General features: G+C 55.4%; 1 protein-coding gene across 8 annotated transcripts in view; it reads right to left on the reverse strand.

Annotated features, from left to right (window-relative positions):
- Positions 1-6623: 6623 nt before the first annotated feature.
- BMP1 (bone morphogenetic protein 1) overlaps positions 6624-18742 on the reverse strand; it is a 49827-nt gene continuing 37708 nt past the window's right edge. For 3 of the 8 annotated variants that reach the window (XM_035270058.3, XM_035270060.3, XM_078347287.1), the window contains exons 16-20: positions 16838-16963; positions 11594-11721; positions 11060-11273; positions 9183-9433; positions 6624-7350 (exon numbers count right to left, since the gene is read on the reverse strand). In XM_035270058.3, the coding sequence (XP_035125949.2) occupies positions 7216-7350; positions 9183-9433; positions 11060-11273; positions 11594-11721; positions 16838-16963 (854 nt within the window). In that variant the 3' untranslated portion in view covers positions 6624-7215. Of the gene's footprint in view, positions 7351-7517; positions 7687-9182; positions 9434-9624; positions 9738-11059; positions 11274-11593; positions 13627-16837; positions 16964-17230; positions 17654-18742 lie in introns of those variants that run through there. The other 5 variants (XR_013525514.1, XR_013525513.1, XM_078347288.1 and 2 more) reach the window with 5 other exon arrangements.

Genomic DNA, 18742 nt, shown 5'->3' on the forward strand with positions numbered 1-18742 from the left:
CTTGAGCAAGCCACTGTGCCTTGCCATTATTTTTATTTCTTGAGACAGGGTCTTCCTCTGTTGTCCAGACTGGAGTACAGTGGCACGATCGTGGTTCACTGCAGCCTCAACCTCTGGGGCCCAAGTGATTCTCCCACCTCAGCCTCCAGAGTAGCTGGGACCACATGACCATCATGCCCAGCTAGGATTTTTTAAATGTTTTATTTTGTAGAGATGGAGTTTCCCTATGTTGCCCAGGCTGATCTCGAACTCCTGGGCTTAAGTGATCCTCCTGCCTCCCAAAGTGCTAGCATTACAGGCTTGAGTCACTGTACCTGGCCTGCATCTATTGTTACAGACTTATTGATACAGTCCTCTGCTGGAGTAAAAAAGCTCTGGAGAAGTCAAAGTCCTCACCGGCACTGCCTGACTCCAGGCCATGTTCACATGTGTCATCCAGCACTCAGGGCACAGCCTCTGGCGTAGAAAGGAAAGCGGAAATGGCAGATAATGGCTCCTGAGGGCCTACTGTGCACCAGGCACTCACTGCTGTCACACACATCAGCTTCTTTAGTCTTCACAATGGTCCTAGGGAGTATTATTGCCACTTAACAGTAGAAACTGAGGCACAAAGCCTTGCCCATGTCTTACAGCCAGTAAGTGACAGTGCCCAGGCTTTGATTGAGAAACCAGAATCTTCCCATTTTCTGCCCTATGCCTGTCTCCCCTTGTGAATGTCAGGGGCTACCTGGGACACTCCTGTTTCAGACACAGTGACACCCCTGGGGGTCCCCTCCATAATACCAGCTAAACAAGTCAGTGCCTCTTTCCAGAATGTCACTGGGGGTGGCTATGGAATCACAGATAGCATGGAAGCTTATTTTAAAGGCGTGGGGCAGAGCTGGATGTGGCATCACGTGCCTGTAGTCCTAGCTACTTGGGAGGCTGAGATGGGAGGATCCCTTGAGCCCAGGAGTTCAAGGCTGCAATAAGCTATGACCGTGCCACTGCACTCTGGCTTGGGTGACAAAGCAAGACCCCAACTTTTGAAAAACAAAGGGAGTAGTAGACAGTACTTGGAATCAGCATTTTGAGGATGGGGTGACTGGGCATCCACCCTTCTGCCCAATCCTTGGGCAGGCCTGCACAGGATTCTCCACTCCTAGCTGAGACGGTTTGAGTCCTCCAGAGGGGCAGCCTCCAGTCTTCTTTTTATGAACGCTTTTGGGTTTCTTGGGAGGAGAGATTGGCTCCCAGAGTCCTCATAGTGGTACATGAAGGCAGAATGGAGGTGGGGTTGGGAGGAGCCCCGGTCAGGTTCCTTTAGAGAGGAGAGCCTTCCGTTTCTCCTTGCTCTGTCCAGATGGCCAGTCCTAGCACACAGCCAGCCCCGCCATACGCGCTTCAAGCACCAGTCAGACAGAGCTGGGTCAGAGGGTCCACTGGAGGCTGCCCTGGGGTCTTTTCTGGCCCTGGGTCTATTCTGACCTGGTGGAAGGGGAGAGGTGCTCATGGCAGTGTGCACACACGCACATATCCTTTCTGGGCTGGATTTAGAGGACAGCCAGAAGGCCACAGACAGCTCCAAGGTGAAGGACAATCCTGAACCACAGCTGCCACTGTCCAGCTGAGGGGCCCCAAGTTAGCTCTGTCTGCAGTGCAGACAGCCAGGGGAAACGAGGTGGTGGCCACAGGGGGAGGCTTTAGATTCCAGGTGAAGGGTTCTGCTATACAGGCACAAACACACAGATGTACCTTACACAAATACATGGTGGCACACTCTTGGTCCCCAACACACACACAACTCATAGCTGAAACGCCTCTGCTCGGGTGCGCACCCACACTTCCCTCCCATTCCTCTGCCCCTGGACCAGTATCTTTCCTTTTAACCCTGGGCATCCCACAAAGTGGAGGGATGGGAGGTGCCCGAGCTGAGGATGCCAGCAGTTTCATTCGGCTTAGATGTGTGTCTCGTCTCCATGTTAGGAAAGAGGTGGCTGGGGTCCCAAGGAAAGGGGCGAGGAGGGTCCATTCCCTGAAGTGGAGAGAGGCCTTCAGGAAGCGGAGCTGAGGTGATTGGCCATAAAACAGCTTGGCCACAACATCTGGAGAAGATTGGAACCAGATGTTCAGGGAATGGGGGAAGGGAGGCTGTGGGGATAGAGAGGGCTGGGGCGGCAGAGGCGGCAGCTCTGGCTGGCAGGAGGCTGGGCTGGGGGCTCAGGGTTCTCAGGGAAATCATCTGACTGCTCTGTCCCCCACTCTCAGTCAGGCACTACTATTTTTACAAACTGGAGCAACAAATCTTTTCACAGATTCTAGAATCAGCCTTGTGCCTAGGGACAGTCAAGTACAGGGTATGACTTGGGAGGTGCCCAGAAGGGCCACCAGCTCACCAAAAATATGTCCCTTGCTTCCTTGCAGCCCCCTACTTGTTGTGAGCTCTGCGTTGCACCCCCCGCAGGTAACCTAAGCTCCTGATGCCTGCTTGTAAACTACTTTTGTACCTGAAAGTTTCCTTCTAGCACAGGAGGGGAGTTGTCTGAGAGCTGATGGAGGAACCTACCCAGTCCAGCTCGGCTGTAGAGACCCCACCCTGGCGGCACCGAAGGCCTTGAGAAGCAGACACCCAAATAGAAGAGCAAAGTGGGACTATCGGGGGCCATCAGCCTTCTGAGCTGACAGCCTCAGGGCCTGACTGCATTCCGGGCTGAGGGCCTCCGGCAGACGCTGAACCACGCGTTTAGTCTCTCTGAACAGGTGATCATTATTAGCAAACAGGTGTTCTGTGTTTTCTCATAGACCTAAGATGAACTAGGTAGGCAGCTGGTGCCTGCTTACCACTGATCAGAAACAAACCAGAAAATCTTCTTCACGAGGGAGCCACGGGGGCAAGGTCACATATCCTGCGCTTTCAGAATTGTTTTCACCAGTGTATGATATACATATACTATCTTGCTACTTTAGAATGCCCCAAGCAGTTTTTCCCTTTCGGGGTGGGGGATTGGCCAGGTTTTCCTCGACATTGTTCTCAGCAAACAATATAATTTATCATACATGTTAGGACTGGTCACAATAGAAAGGAAAAGCAGGCCCATTTATTAAGAGCCCCCTATTTGCCAGGCACTGTGACTGGCTCTCTTCAAAGATTATCCCATTCCTGCATTTTTTTTCTGTCACTCAGACTGGAGTGCAGTGGTGTGATCTCAGCCCACTATAGCCTCAACCTCCCAGCTTAAGCAATCCTTCCACGTCAGCCTCCTGCATAGCTAGGACTACAGGCATGCAATGCTAACACTACTCCCGGCTAATTTTTTAAACATTGTTTTGTAGAGATGGGGTCTCGCTATGTTGCCCAGGCTAGTCTCAAACTCCTGGGCTCAAGTGATCCTCCCCTCTCATACTCCTGAAGCAATGCAATTACAGGCATGAGTCACCATGCCTGGCCTCATTCCTTCTTCACAGCCCTATCATCCCACACTTACCCATGAAGAACCTGAAGTTCAAAGAAGTGACTCATCCAGGGTCACACGGCCTCCAAATGGTGGAGCCGGTGTTCAAATGGGTTTATTTGCTCTCAAGCTTGTCACCTTTTTACCACTGGAGATCCTGTGGGGTTAGAGGAGGGGCAGGGAAAAAGAAAAAGGGAGTGAGGGACACGGCCAAGCACTCAGCTTTCCTTAGTTTGCAACTGAGCCAACCTTGTCCCTGGAAGCTGCCACATCCCTGGTGAGGGTTCCAGTCACTTCAGGTGCCTGGTGCCCTGCCCTCTGACTGCTTCAGAGACAAGACTTTAGATTTTCTTTCCTTTTTTTTTTTTTTTGAGATGGAGTCTCACTCTGTTGCCCAGGCTGGAGTGCAGTGGTGCAATCCCAGCTCACTGCAACCTCACTTCCCAGATTCAAATGATTCTCCTGCCTCAGCCTCCTGCGTAGCTGGGACCACAGGCATCTGCCACTACACCCGGCTGATTTTTTTTATTTTTGGTAGAGATGGGGTTACATCATGTTGGCCAGGCTGGTTTTGAATTCACGGCCTCAGGTGATCCACCCGCCTCAGCTTCCCAAAGTGCTGGGATTACAGGAGTGAACCACTGTGCCCAGAGATGTTTGATTTTCAAATCTGTCTCTCAGGACATAGCAGGAAGGGGACTGGTGATAGGTTTGGGGAGCAGAGGACCAGGGAGGGGGCAGTGGCCGGTGTCACGGAGCTAAGCGTAGCAGAACTGCGTCTCCTGACTGACAGGCTCATGCTGCGCTCTTGGCCAGGGGCTCCGGAAAGTCCAAAGCACCAGGGGATGTGCTCACCTTGATCTGGCTACTGGGAAGCTGCATCCTGGCTTTTCTTATGCGAATGCTTATCATGAGCTCAGGATCCCAGGGGACCTCAGCTAAGCCCCCCCCCCCCCCCAGGAGGAAGAGCAAGTGCACCTTCCTCTAGCATGGAATCACCTGCGCAGAGGGGCAGCTGCACTGGGTTGGCCCCGGGGCTCATCTAGAACCCTGGGCACCTAGAAGGTGAGGGCGGGCTGGGCCCGAAGAATGCATCAATTACTAATTCATCAATTCTTAAATACGAATCAGTGGCCTGCAGTCAGCTCATGAGGGGCTTCTATCACCTGAGGAGGCAGATCCCTGCTCCTCCTCTTCTTCTCCCTCCTTCCTCTTCTTCTCCTCCTCCTCCTCCTCTCCAGCCACCATCTTGTCTTCCTCAGCACTCTCTAGCCTCCGTCCTCTGAGTGTTCCTCCTCTTCCTCTCCGTCCTCCCCTCTCCTCTCTCTCTCTATCGAAGCCTGCCCCATGCTTTTGGCTGCCTCCTGCCTGATAGCAAGCACTTGGGGGTGGACATCTGGGCATCCAGACAGCCCTGCACCCCTGCTTCTTAGCTGAGCGGGCAGAGGAACCAGAACTGCCACATGACCCTCCTTGGTGGTCTTCAATCTTTGTCCACTCCATGGGGTGGTTGGGAGCCCCGCTGTGGATGGGTATGGGTGGTCTTCGGTTTGGATGTGGGTGGTCTCCGAGATACTCTGTGCCAAAGTTCCCCTGACTGGGCCTACCCTGGACCTGGGGCACTATAGCCCCTTGCCCACCTCTGAAGAGGGGCCCACGGAAGTTCTGAAAGGCTGGCATGTGTCCTCGAGTTGTGTTTTTGGGTGAGGGAGTGTTGAGATATGTGCCTCGGTGGCTGCATGGACTCTCCAGAGCCTGCCTCCAACTGGGAGTTGCTGTCCACAAGGGCCCTGTTTGGGGTGGCGACCCCATGTCTCTCTGTGGACTGGAGCCCCTGCCTGGACAGGGTTATGACCCTGGCTTCTTTGGGCTTGTGGCCTGTGAGCTGGGACTGTGGTCCTTTGAGCTTCAGAAGGACCCAGCGGGCCGGTGAGGAGAGCTACGGCCACTGACTGCCAACTCTGTGGTGGAGCTCACACCAAGTAGGTGGGCAGTGTGTGGGTGAGATGCCCAGGCAGCTGCACTTGAGTGGGGGTCTTTCCATTCTGTCATGGCCCTCCAGGCTGTCCTAAGCCTCTCTTTCAGAGGAGGAAGCAGCAGGGGGAGTGGCTGTGGCATCACAGCCTGTGACTTTACTGGAGCAATGAGCAATTATCCCTTTGGGCATCTCTGGCCCTCTGATAGAACTCTGGGGCCACCATGGTGGTCAGACCTGGAGGAGGCAGCTGCAGCCTGAGCAGTAGAGCAGGCTGGCTTCCCGGAAGAAGGCGGCTCTGCGTGCACATCCGACACTCGCAGTGGGCATGGTTTCCACTGCTACCTTCTGCTTAGAGGGCCAAGACAGAGTCCCTGGACCTGGGGTGGGGGCCCCGCAGGTCCAGACTGCATCTGGCACAGCCTCAGGAAGGAGCGGGAAAAAGCCTGCCAGTCCGCTAAAGGCTCTAGGAAGCCCCGGGGCTTGCAGCAGTGGCTGGCTCTCTCTGGAACCCAGGGGTGGCCAGCCTGGGAAGAAGAGCTGGGGCTGCTCTGGGCTTTCTTTCCCTTTGAGATCCATGTAGAGAGAGGGCTCTGAGATGTGGTTTCTCCTGGCCTCTGGGAGGCAAGGTCTGAGGTGGGGAAACAGGGTGGGCAATGGCAGGAAGGAGGAGGCTAGACAGACACAGCCTTGGGTCACCTGGGAAGAGGGGCCAGAGCTGTGATGTTTGCTCAGTGGCCACTGAGCTCTGGCTCGTCTCCATGAAGAGAGGGGGACCCATGGGGACTGGCACTTGGCATCTGACCAGCAGGAAGTCAGACATCGGGGGCCAGCTGGACCTGTCCTAGCTGATGTGGGTTTTCTGGCCCCTGGGTGCTCGCCTAGGTGGACACCCTTGCAGCCCACCTGCTCCGTCCCCAGATGCAGAGACAGAAAACCCTGATGGACAGACACCCCTAACCCCTTTCACATCCCTCTTCCCTCCCCACCCAACAGCCTCTTTATGGCACGTTCCACCCCTCCCCTCGTGCGGAGGGGAGCGTGTGGTGTGTGCGTGCGCTGTGATGGTCGCCTGCGAGTATATGTGTGTTTGAGTGAAATCACACCCTCGGGGGCCTGGGATGCTCTGGCCACCTGCTGGCCTCACACAGCAAGCTTGGACACCTGGAACGTGACGGCCCCGCCCCCACAGCCCAGACAGCTTCTGGCACAGGATATTGGCTGTAACACATTCGGTTTATTGGCTGTAGTGCCCTGGTGTGGCTGACCGGCCACGGCCTCAGAGAAGCCCTGTCTTGTTTCTCCATCCCCTCCCCATTGGCTCCCCATGGCAGCTCCTGGGGGACACGCACAGACACTTATGCCCCAGGAAACTGGGGGGTCGGAGTGAGGGCTCAAAAGAAAACCAAATGGAGGCTGGAGCGGGGGTGGGAAATGAACATTACAATGAAGATAATGCCCCCGCGATACACAATACAGCGTGCAGAGACACGGGGATGGCAGCAGGGTCCTGCTGACATTCCCTCTTGTCACCAGGCAGGGGCCCGCAGAGAAGAATGGTCACTTTGAAATGTCTCCATGGAAGGTCAGGTCCCTGGCCCCAGCCTCTTGCTGGTGGGCGGTTGTGGGAAGTGGCTTACACAGGAGTCTAGTTCCCCCACCTCCTGTGGACAGTCTCACCGGGTCATCGTCCCTGCAGGTCCTGGGGCCTGGGGGAGAGGGACAGTGTGTCGCCTTCCGCCTACCCCCACTGTCCAGTCTAGATGACCAAGGGCAGCAGGCTCCGGTCCCACCCCTGTTCAGGCGGTGTCACTTCCTGCTGTGGAGTGTGTCCTGGAACTTGGTGCTGGTGTATCGCAGGTGGAAACCTTTTTTGGTGATGGTGTCGTCTGAGTGGAACTTCACCAGAACAGAATCTCCTGCCGAGTACACCACCTCGGGAGGCTGGCAGAGAAAGGGGTGGGGTGAGGTAGAGGGGCTAGGGCTGCCTCCCCAGGGTCCCCAGCTCTGAGGGGTAGGAGGCTCTCGGGCAGCTACCAGATTCTCTCCTCTCCACCCCTTGCAACAGGGAATTTCTTGCTAGTTTAAAAGGAACCTAGGGTGGGGAGAAGGTGGGGAGAACTTAGCCGGAAAGAACTAAGTTCCTGTGAACCCAGCTCTGCTACTAACTTCAAACTGAGTTGTGCAGTCTCAGGCAAGCCACCTCCCGTCTCTGGGCTTCACTTCCCTCAACCACAAACAGGAGCACAAGCTCTCTGCTCTCCATGCCCAGGAGGGGTGCTGGGGAAAAACAAAGGATGGGACTGATGTCAAAGAATTTTGCTAAGGGAGGGCATTCTTTGAATGGCATGACTTCCTGCTGTCCCAGCAGACTCTTAGGGAAGACAGCACAGCCACTTCTCTGCTGGAATGTGGAGGAAGTTTTGGGGAGAAGCATAGTGTCCCCAGACCTGGACTCTTGCTGTCCCTACCCCTTGCCCCCACCTCTCTTCTGGCCCCTGGCCAAAGTCTGCTCCAGAGCCCTTCTTGGGTGGCTCCTGCAAGCCCACTGAGTGAGGCCAGCCCGCAGAGCACTGGACGTCAACACACTAGCCCTCCAGGCACAGAGGAAATCATGTCTGAGAACCTTGAGGACATTCCCAGTATCTCTTCCAGGCAGCCCCCATCCTTCCCCAAGTCCCCTCCCATGGACTCAGCCTGGGGGAGCTCTCTGGAAGAAAATACCTGGGGGACATCCTATTTGGTGTGTGATTCAGAAGAAAGAGCAAAGAGGGGAGGGAGCACTAGCCTGGCAGCCAGGGGACGCCAGGGCAGGCGAGCTGCTTCTGGCTCCACCTTGTCGCAGCCCCTGCCAGCCACACCCGCTGAAGCTCTGCGCCTGGGGGAGATTCAGCCAATGCTGGGTTCAGCAGCTGCTGCAGCTTCCGAAAGCTTTAACCCTTCCTGGGGCATCCAGGCTGCCTGGGACAAAGCCATGAGACAGGCAGGGGGCTGGGGAGGTGACAGGAGGGACAGTGTGTTTGAAAGTGCTTGCAAGTGTGTGTGATGGGGGGGAGATGGGGGAAAGAAGTCTGTCTCTAAGGTCCTCAAGAAAGGACAAAAAGAAAAAAGAAGCCACAAGCTCTTACAGGGAGGAAAAGAAATCCTCCCCATAAGGCTAGCCCACATCCTTAGGGAAAAGCCTATCAAGCTGACTTTTGCTCATTGCCTCTGAATGTGCCATTTTATGGACCAAGAAGCAGCCAGGGCCACTGGGACAGCAGCAGCAAGAGCTTTGGGACAAGCTGGCCTCTCACCAGGAGAAACTGGCAAAGGAAGCAACAAGGGTGTTTATGGCTCCGGCAAAAGGACTGGGGAGGCCCCCTTAGCTCAGGCCCCGTTTCCGGCTCTGGTGCCAACCTCTGCCCCCCATTCCAGGCCCTGGTGAGCTGCCTTGGAGGAGGGTAAGGAAAGGAGGGACAGGGGAAGTTCCATCCTTCTCCCCAGATGCCAGCTCCCCTGGAAGCCCTAGCCAACCGGTTCTGAGAGCAGGCCTGGGTCAGAGCTGTAGGAACCTCTCGGCTGCCCAGAAAGGACTGGGTTTCCTAGGTCGGGGGCGGGGCAGTGTGTCTGAGCAGCCTCCACCAGGCTGGGACTCTGGGCTCCTACAGAAGGCCACACACATGCTTCACTCATCCTCTGGGGCCTGTGTGGGTGCTGGGTCTCGGGAATTGGAACGAGAAGGCTGGAGGACAGTGTGGGGCATGGGACCAGGAGGGTGAGGGGCGGGGCCTCACCCCTGAGCCGCAGAAGCGCCCCAGTCTGGGGGCCGAGCTGTCATAGCCGTCGAAGAGCTCCATGTAGTCATAACCACAGTCAGTCTCCTCCTCCACCTCAAAGGTCTGGAACAGCAGCTCCACGCCATAGCCTTCCTCAGCCATAATGACCCACTCGCAGTCCACACCCCCGGGGTAGTTGTTGTCGCCAAACTGGGCGTGGGAGTAAAGTTCCTTGGTCTTCACCTCTGCCTGTACCTGGCCCCCACACTCTGCAGGGGACAAGATTGGCCACCAGCCCTGAGCACCTCGGGTGCCAGGCCCCATAGCACACCTCACCAAACCCACACCGCAGGATGGAGGCCTGGACCAGAGTCGCATGGGCAGTGATGGGTGGGCAGGGGCCTGGCCCAGAGCAAGTGCTCCGCTACCCCACCTCTGGATAGAGGGACCTCGGCCCTAGGGTGAGGGGGACAGGCAGTGAAGCTCCCTGAGAGGAAGGCAGTGTGGAGCGGCAGCTCGGGGCAGCACACACTTACTCTAAAGCAGACATTGCTCATTTGCTTCAGCTGATGGCTGTCATGGAAGAAGGTGGGCCTAGTGTCACCACAGCTTCCATTTTCAAGAAAGAAGCTGTACATCTGGGTTTATGTGAAAACTCCCAACTTTTAAATGTTGGCTCACATTTTTAAAAAAACACAGCGTGGGCCAAACATAGCAGGTCCAAGGGCCAGATGGCATTCCAGGCCTCCGGTTTGTGACCTTGTGCTGGGAGGGGCAGAGGACAGTGTATGGAGCCATCCTCCTCCCAGGCCTTCTGGCCTCTGTGTACCAGGCACTCAGATCTCCCTAGAGGAGGTGGGGAGAGGGCCGGGGAGGGGGTGCTGGGTCAGGGACTGAGTTGAAGGGGAAGATGGGAGGCTGTGGACCATCAGCTCTGGGGACACCCTGACAGGTGGCTCGGGACCCAAGAGGAGACTGCAAAGCTCCCTCGTGGTGTCCTTGGTCTCTCACTCAAGGCGTCCCCCTGGGCTCCAGCCTTTCTCCTCATCCATCCTCCATGTCAGCAAGTATCAGGAGAATGGGCTGGGCGCAGTGGCTCACACCTGGAATCCCAGCACTGTGGGAGGCCGAGGCGGGCAGATCACCTGAGGTCAGGAGTTTGAGACCAGCATGGTCAACATGGTGAAACCGCATTTCTACTAAAAATACAAAATTTAGCCGGGTATGGTGACACATGCCTATAACGCCAGCTACTCGGGAGGCTGAGGCAGGAGAATTGCTTAAACCTGGGAGGAGGAGGCTGCAGTGAGCCAAGATCATGCCACTGCACTCTAGCCTGGGTGACAGGGCAAGACTCTATCTCAAAAAAATATCATGAGAATGGGCTGGGTTCAGTGGGTCATGCATGGTGCTGGGCACCTGTAATCCCAGCTACTTGGGAGGCTGAGGCAGAAGAAGTGCTTGAACCCTGGGTGGCAGAGGTTGCAGTGAGCCAAGATCGCACCACTGTGTTCCAGCCTGGGCAACAGAGCAAGACTCCATCTCAAAAATAAATAAATAAATAAATAAATAAATAAATATGCGAGGATGTTCTGGGGTTGGTGTGTGGGTGGACTGCTGCACTGGCCAGCGTGTTCTCAGGGGAGCCTCTAGGGGCTTTCCTCTCTGTCCCTGAGTTCCCTAACCTCTCCCGCCCATCGCCATCACTGCCATCCTAACCACTAACCACACCCTCCTCTCTCTGCCCCCCAGGCCTGGTCCTCAGGACACTGTTTGCCTCCCCCACATCCCAGGCCCTGGGTCACAGGGCTCAGTCCCTTTCTGCCTTTAAATGCTCTTTGTAACCCCGACCCTACCCCAGGCTCAGTGGACACTCCCACAACCAATGACAGCACCTGTGTCGTGGGCAGCCTGGAAGCCCTTCCGCTGGACCGAGTTGTCTGAGTAGAAGCGCAGGAACATGCGGCTGCCTGTGGCCAGGACAGGCTGGGGCTTTTTGCTCCCACAGAAGCGGCCGAGGACAGGGGCCTTGGTGTCTCGCCCGTCAAACACCTCCAGGTGGTCGTAGGCACACTCAGGCTGGGACTCGATGTCCATCTCCATGAAGGTCTAGGATTATGAGGAAGGAGCACAGATTTAAAATGTGGCTGGAGGGCAGGTGGGGCGAGGACCGGGGCCCCAAACCCAGGCCTCATGGACACCCATGTGATCAGCCACAGCTGGGGATGACAGGAAAAGAGGGCCTAGGAATGGGGCAAAGGCAGGGATGTCCCTAATTTATACTGGGAAAGGGGCCTCTGTCCAGGCCACACTTGGGGTCTCCTGGGGTGGCAGGCCTCCAGGCTCAGCCTGTAGCCTGTATGGCTCTGGGCAGTGCCTCTGACAGGGGGTGGCCACACAGCATGAGGAGTGGCGAGGGGGCCCCTTACCAGCTTGACCCGGTGCCCGGGGGTACTGGAGATGGCCCAGGTGCATTCCTTCTTGCTGGGATACTTGTCAGGCCAGTTGGGGCTGGTAATGGTACCACTGGTGGATGTCACCTTGTGGTCACAGCCGGCTGCAGGAAAGCGAGTGACGGAAGGTGATAGAGAGGGACCCCAAGCTGTGATAGCCCTTCCCTCCTGCCCCCTCCTTTCTTTCACGTCTTGTGCCACTTACGAACTGGATGGCAGGCAGGCATCATTTCTTTTCCATGAGGCTACCTGTGTCTGGGGAAAACCTAGCTGCCAATTCCTACAAAAGCCTTGAGTGAGGCCTCACGTGGCAGCGCTCAGGAAGCAGCCATCGCAGCCTCTCCTGGGCGACCCGGACCGTTGTAGGTGTTGGGCCACATGGGTCATATCACCTGTGCTTCTCCATTTTTTTGGGGGTGGGGGGCGGGGACAGAGTCTCACTCTGTTGCCCAGGCTGGAGTGCAATAGTATGATATCGGCTCACTGAAACTTCCGCCTCTCAGGTTTAAGTGATTCTCCTGCCTCAGCCTCCCAAATATCTTGGATTACAGATGTGAGCCACCATGTCCAGCTAATTTTTGTATTTTTAGTAGAGAAAGAGTTTTGCCATGTTGGCCAGGCTGGTCTCAAACTCCTGGCCTCAAGTGATCTGCCTGCCTAGGCCTCCCTAAGTGCTGGGATTACAGGCATGAGCCACTGCCTCCAGCCGACCTGTGCCCCTCCTCGAAGCTGTTGTCTGCTGATCTCCAGCAATCGGGACAGTCACATGAGACTTTGACACCTGACTCAGTTCTCCCCACCCCCACTCCTGCTACCCTCCCAGGTGAAGTCAACAGACACACAACGGTCCACCTAAGGTGGCCTCTCAGTTCCTTGGAGGCTTTGTCATCATCCACTTTCTCCACGCCACAAACACATCATCCTCTCCGTTCCGTGGCCACCTCCTGTTCCTTCGGGGTGCTCAGGACCTCACCCTCCCAACTATGGTCATTTGACTTTATTAAAATTAAAAAACAAAAACGGGGTATCACTTTGCTACCCAGGCTGGAGTGCAGTAGTGTAATAGCTTACCGTAGCCTCAAGCTCCCAGGCTCAACCTCTGCCTTCTGGATTCAAGCAATTCTCCTGCCTCAGCCTCCCAAGTAGCTGGGACTACAGGCATAGCACCTGGCTAATTTTTTTCATTTTTACTTTTTGTAGAGATGGGGTCTCATTATGTTGCCCAGGCTGATCTCAAACTCCTGGTTTCAAGCGATCCTCCTGCCTCAGCTTCTCAAAGTGCTAGGGTCACAGGCATGAGCCACTGCGCCTGGCTGGCCTCTTTATTTTAGAGAGACCTCCAGGGTCTTCATCTCTCCATTCTCTCCCAATACTTCTTCCTTGATTGACTTAACTGACTGCCTTGCTGACCACCCAGCCTGCTCCTCCGCACTCTGCATGGCCCTGCATCCCGGCTCTGCCTGGCACCATCTTAGAAAACCCCATGTGTGGCTCCAGCCTCACCTGGGCCCCCCAGACCACTGGATACTCCTTGGATTTGGCCTTCACCAGCTCCATCTCTCACCTCCTTAGCAACTGCTGCAAACATTCAGCCCCTTCCTCAAGTCACTCTATCAGCTCCCAGTGGCAGACCACCTCTCTCTTACCTCCTGAGAAAGCCGGGGCCCTCCACTATAAATGGCTTCAACCTCTGGGTTCTGAACTGCAAACCCATCTGTGCCGCTGCTCGGCAGCCCTGGAGCAGGTGCTCCTCCTCCCTGTCAAGGCAGACTGCCCTTCTGGGAGCTGCAGCTCATTGCTGCCCATGCCTGGGAACCCTCACACCAGAAACGATCCAGCCTCACACTCTCTTAGCTCTGCAGCCTCCGAACCTTCACACACCCTGAAAGAGCTCTCCCAGGCCCAGCCCATCCACTCTCCTTTTCTTTCCAGCTCGCCTTCTGGAACACATGCCATGGCCACATTCTCAATGCATGTCTCTTCAATCCACGGCGATCTGACTTCTGCCTCTGAAAAACATGGCTTCCCCAACTCAATTGTTTTTTTGAGACAGGGTCAAACAAACTGTCACCCAGGCTGGAGTGCAGTGTCGTGATCCCGGCTCACTGCAACCCCCACCTCCCAGGTTCAAGCAACTCTTGTGCCTCAGCCTCCCGAATAGCTGGAACTACAGGCATGCACCACCATGCCTGGCTAATTTTTTGTATCTTTAGTAGAGACAGGTTTTACCATGTTGCCCAGGCTGGTCTCAAGCTCCTGACCTCAGGCAATCTGGCCCCCCTCAGCCTCCCAAAGTGCTAGGATTACAGGCGTGAGCCACCACACCCGGCACCGACTCAAATTTAAAAGCCAATGGTCGTTGTTCATAATCATGTCATCGGACAGGTTTTACTGGGGGAAATGGGCAGCCAGACACTATGGCTGGTGGGGAAAAGGATGGGAAAGATACAGCACAAGGGCCTGGAAAATGGCCCTCTCCACTCCCTGGTGGAGGCAGGTGACGCTCCTGTCTCCCCACACTTACACCATGAGCTGTCGCCATTACCCTCTGTGGGTTCACACAGCCCCCGGCCTCTCCCTCTGCACTCTGGCCTTTCTGCTCCCTGTGTTCCTTGCATGCTCATGTCTCTCCCCAGAGAGCCTGCATCTCCATGGGGTGCCTGTCTTGAATTCCCTACAAATCTCTGCATAGCACTGGGTCCTCCATAGGAATCGGGAAATGCTTACGGATCTATAATTAACCTATCACCTGAGTAAGAAACCACACGTACTTCTGAGGTGAATGAGCAGATAAAAGGTAAACAGGCCATCTTCTCCAGGAGCTTCACCCCATCCTGGCTATCTTGTGGATTCTGTTCTTTATCAAACCATCTTTTTACACAGGGAGTACAGAGACAGATTGCGGTTTAGACAACATCAGGAAAAGGTCCCCTCTAGCTAGTTCCATGACTCAGGAACTGTGTATTTGGGAAGCTTGAGGTCACAGGGTTGGAAGCCATTGACTGTCCACTGGTTCACTGTTGAGTGCTTTGGTTCTGGTGAGCAGCTCATCTGTTTATACCTGGGTTGTCAACTAACCAGGATGGGAAGAGTCACCTGCCAGCCATGGTGCTAAGGGCTGAGCCATGTCTATAAAGTTTAGTACCTTGCAAGGTAGGTATCATTTTTATTTATCTATTTATTTGAGATGGAGTCTCGCTCTGTCACCCAGGCTAGAGTACAGTGCCCCAGTCTCAGCTCACCGCAACCTCCGCCTCCTGGGTTCAAGTAATTCTCCTGCCTCAGCCTCCAAAGTAGCTGGGATTACAGGCACGTGCCACCACACCCAGCTAATTTTTTGTATTTTCAGTAGAGACATACCTGAGCTCAAACGATCCTCCTGCCTCAGCCTCCCAAAGTGCTGGGATTACAGGCATGAGCCACCGTGCCCGGCATAGAGCTATTTTTAAATGTGTGCAGGGTTTCAGTGTCAGGAAGGCAGTGGCCCTGTTCTGAGCATCCCCAGGGGTTATGTGGCCTCACATTGCTGTGTTGGCAGACACTTAAGAATTTAATGGTGGCAAATCCGAAATAAGGGATCAAAAGCAGTGACTCACACAGGTACAAATATCAGACTCTTTAACCTATAGATTTGCCCAGTTTTCAGGAATTCTCATGTGTGTGTGTGTGTGTGTGTGCACGCGTGCACGCATGTGTGTGTAATTCATTTCTCCACTGGGTTTTGAGTTCCTTGAGGGAAGGAATTTAATCCTATCCTCCTAGAGCCCCATAGATTTTAAAGAAGTCCATATTGGCCAGGCTGGTCTCGAACTCCTGACCTCAAGGGATCCACCCACCTCAGCCCCACAAAGTGCTGGGATTACAGGCATAAGCCATTGCACCTGGTCTATGACTTTTTATCATTTCATGGATGAGGACACTGAAACAGAGAGGTTGAAGGACTCGCCCAAAGTCACACAGATGCTCAGCGGTAGAGGCACATCTGTGTGTGCTGTGGGATTAGACGCGCCCAGCAGGCAAGGGCCACAGTGGAATCCCTGACTCAGAGCAGGCCTGCGAGGTATCATGTCCCAGGAGGTGTTAGGGATACTGGTGATGCCAGGAGAGCTGGTTTTATTTCACTTTATTTATTTTTATTTATATTTATTTTTTCCCACTGTCACCCAGGCTGGAGTGCAGTGGTATGACCTCAGCTCATGCAGCCTTGACTTCCCCAGGCTCAGGTGATTCTCCCACCTCAGCCTCCAGGGTAGCTGAGACTATAAGTGTGCACCACCACACCCAGCTAATTTTTTTGCATTTACTGTAGAGATGGGGTTTTGCCATGTTGCCCAGGTTAGTCTTGAACTCCTGGGCTGAAGCAATCTGCCTGCCTCGGCCTCCTAAAGTGCTGGGATTACAGGTGTGAACCACCATGCCAGCCTATTTTATTTTTAGTTAAAAACCCTGTTTAAAAATAAAATAGAGACAGGGTCTCACTATGCTGCCCAGGCTGGTCTTGAATGCCTGAGCTCAAGCGATCCTCCTGCCTCAGCCTCCCCAAGTGCTGGGATTACAGGCATGAGCCACCGTGCCCGGCCTAGAGCTATCTTTAACTGTGTGCAAGGATTTACTGTCAAGAAGGCAGTGGCCCTGTTCTGAGCATCCCCAGGGGTTACAAATGTGGCTGATCATGGTAACAGATACCATTGTGCTTGCAGTGAGCCTGGCACTGCCTGGGGCGCCTCAAGCCCCCAATGCCCCTCTGAGTTGGGTGCTATTATTATTATCTACATTTTATGCAGGAGCAAACCAAGGCACAGAGAAGGTAAGAAGTCACTCAAGGGCACAGAGCTAGTGAAGTGGCAGGGCTGGACCAGGCCACTGGTCCTGGAGACTGTGCTCTTACCCACTATCCCTTCTTGCCTCTGTGCCAGTAGGAAGTCACAAGGACAGACTTGGATGTGGTTTTAAGAGGCGCGAACCACTAGGAGAGCCTGCAAATGAAGCCTCGGAGCAGCCACGAGCTCTTCCTTTCCTGAAGTTGGTGACAGAAGTGAGCGTGTGGCTCCGACATTGCCAGAAGGGGATCGATGTACCAGGTGGGTGGTGGAACGAGAGGGCCTCAGAGATCACTCAGCCCCCAGAACCTAAAAGGAGGCCGATGGAGATGGCCCTCTGGCCTTCCACTCCTGGCACCGGGTCCTTCAAGCCCCGATGCCCCTGGCATGGAGCCCGTACCTTCTTTGCAGTCGTGCTTGTTGTCGTGGAGGACGAAGCCGCTGCGGCACTGGCACTCGTAACTGCCGAAGGTGTTGACGCAGTCCTGCTGGCAGCCACCGTTATCCTTGGAGCACTCGTCCTTATCTGCAGGGGAGCAAATAAGGGCATTCACTGGGTCTGTGCAGGGCTGAGATCTGGATGCCCCAGGGGAAACGGAGGCCTGGCTGGGCTTCCTCCCACCAGTACAGAGCAATAGCCGGCCAGAGCCGGCCAGGCCAGGTGGCAAGGAGTGGGAGGCCAGGCGACAAGGGGGTCCAAGGGGCACTGCATCCAGAGGGACCAGCTGAGCGGGGCCCAGCTGTGGGGAGAAGAGGACGGGGGTCCGAGCAAACCAGCATGGGTCACCATTACCTGCTTACTGGACAGATGGGCAAGTGGAAAAACAGACACATGGACAAGCAGACTGCAAGAGAAAGGAGCAGGACGCAGGGGTCCGTCTTTTACTTCACAACAGGAAATGTCACAGACACCATCAAAATGGGAGGGGGTGGAGGGTGGGGCATGGGGCAGGGTCCCCAGTCCTCGGGACGGGCACAGGGAGGAGAGAGCACCAGTTCTGTCCGGCCAGAGGGAGGTGGGCCGGAATGGCAGAGTGGAGGTGGGGGGTGGGTGGGCACCGAAGCCCCCATCCCATTCCATCCAAGGTGAGGTTCCTGAGTAACAAGGGGTCCGGGAGGCCTGACAGGCCTCACTGGGGGGTCCGGTTTCTTTTCTGCACTCGGAATTTGAGCTGGTGGGGGCGTCCCCGAGGGGGCTGCAGAGCTGGCCTCTTTTCTGAAACGAGAGAGAGAGAAGGAGAAAAGGGACCAAGGGGTGGGGGTGGAGGGCAGGGACCAGGGAGGGACAGCAGTGAAAACCAGACCCAGGACCTCCAAGGTGGGTCCTAGGGGCAGGGTGGGATGGGAGGGCAGGCGGACACACATGCAGGGTGGCCATGTCCAGGCGCAGCCAGGGCACGGAGGGCTGGGTTAGCAGGAGCAGGAGGCATAGCGACGGGACAGAGACAGAGCCTGTGGCAGGGAGAAGGCCTGGAGGGATGGCACACATGGCCCACTAGGCATGCATTGCATCAGGGAAGGAGAGAACTGGGGAGTCGTTGGTAGAGGGGAGTAGTACTTGGGAAGGGCTGGGGAGAGCTCTGCTCTGGCTCTCATTCAGAAGGTGACATCTACAGAGTGTGTTAGACACACACACACTCACAAATACACCTGCAGACCCAGTGCATGGATGTACTGTCACCCAAATGTGGCAGCAAGGCGCTGGCCCACAGGCACATACATGTGCACATGGTACACACCACCCACACGCGCACAGACACACAGCTCCAATACACCGTGCAAATGCAGACGGACAGCCAACCACACGTGTCCTCACTCGCCCACTCAGCCTGCATACAGGTGCACACAAAGAAAACACACTGCACTCCCAGCTACGCGTGAGGACATAGGCACAGACATCAATGTGCAGACAGGCACAGACACACCCAGGGACAGGACACGTGTACACACAGGTGCGTGAACACGACATGGATACAAAGTCACGCATAAAGGCAGAGATGTAGCTCATCGGCAGATGGCTCACAGACAAGCATCTGCCACATGTCACAGACCCACACATGCACTCACACGACGAACACGCGATGTGGATTGCGCCCTGACACACAGAAGTGCACGTGGTCACAGGTGTGTGTGCCACAGCCACATACACTCAGGTCTGTCTGTGGGCACTTGGGGGTGGCATGCCTAGCATAGAAGCGGGTATACCTAGGGAAGATGTGGGATCCCAGTGGACCCCAGAATTCCAGAGATGAACCATGAGGTGGAAAGATGCCTGCTGGCACTGAGCTGGCCAGGTGGGGGGCTG

Source organism: Callithrix jacchus, chromosome 13 (assembly GCF_049354715.1).
Source record: "Callithrix jacchus isolate 240 chromosome 13, calJac240_pri, whole genome shotgun sequence".
Taxonomy (NCBI): domain Eukaryota; kingdom Metazoa; phylum Chordata; class Mammalia; order Primates; family Cebidae; genus Callithrix; species Callithrix jacchus.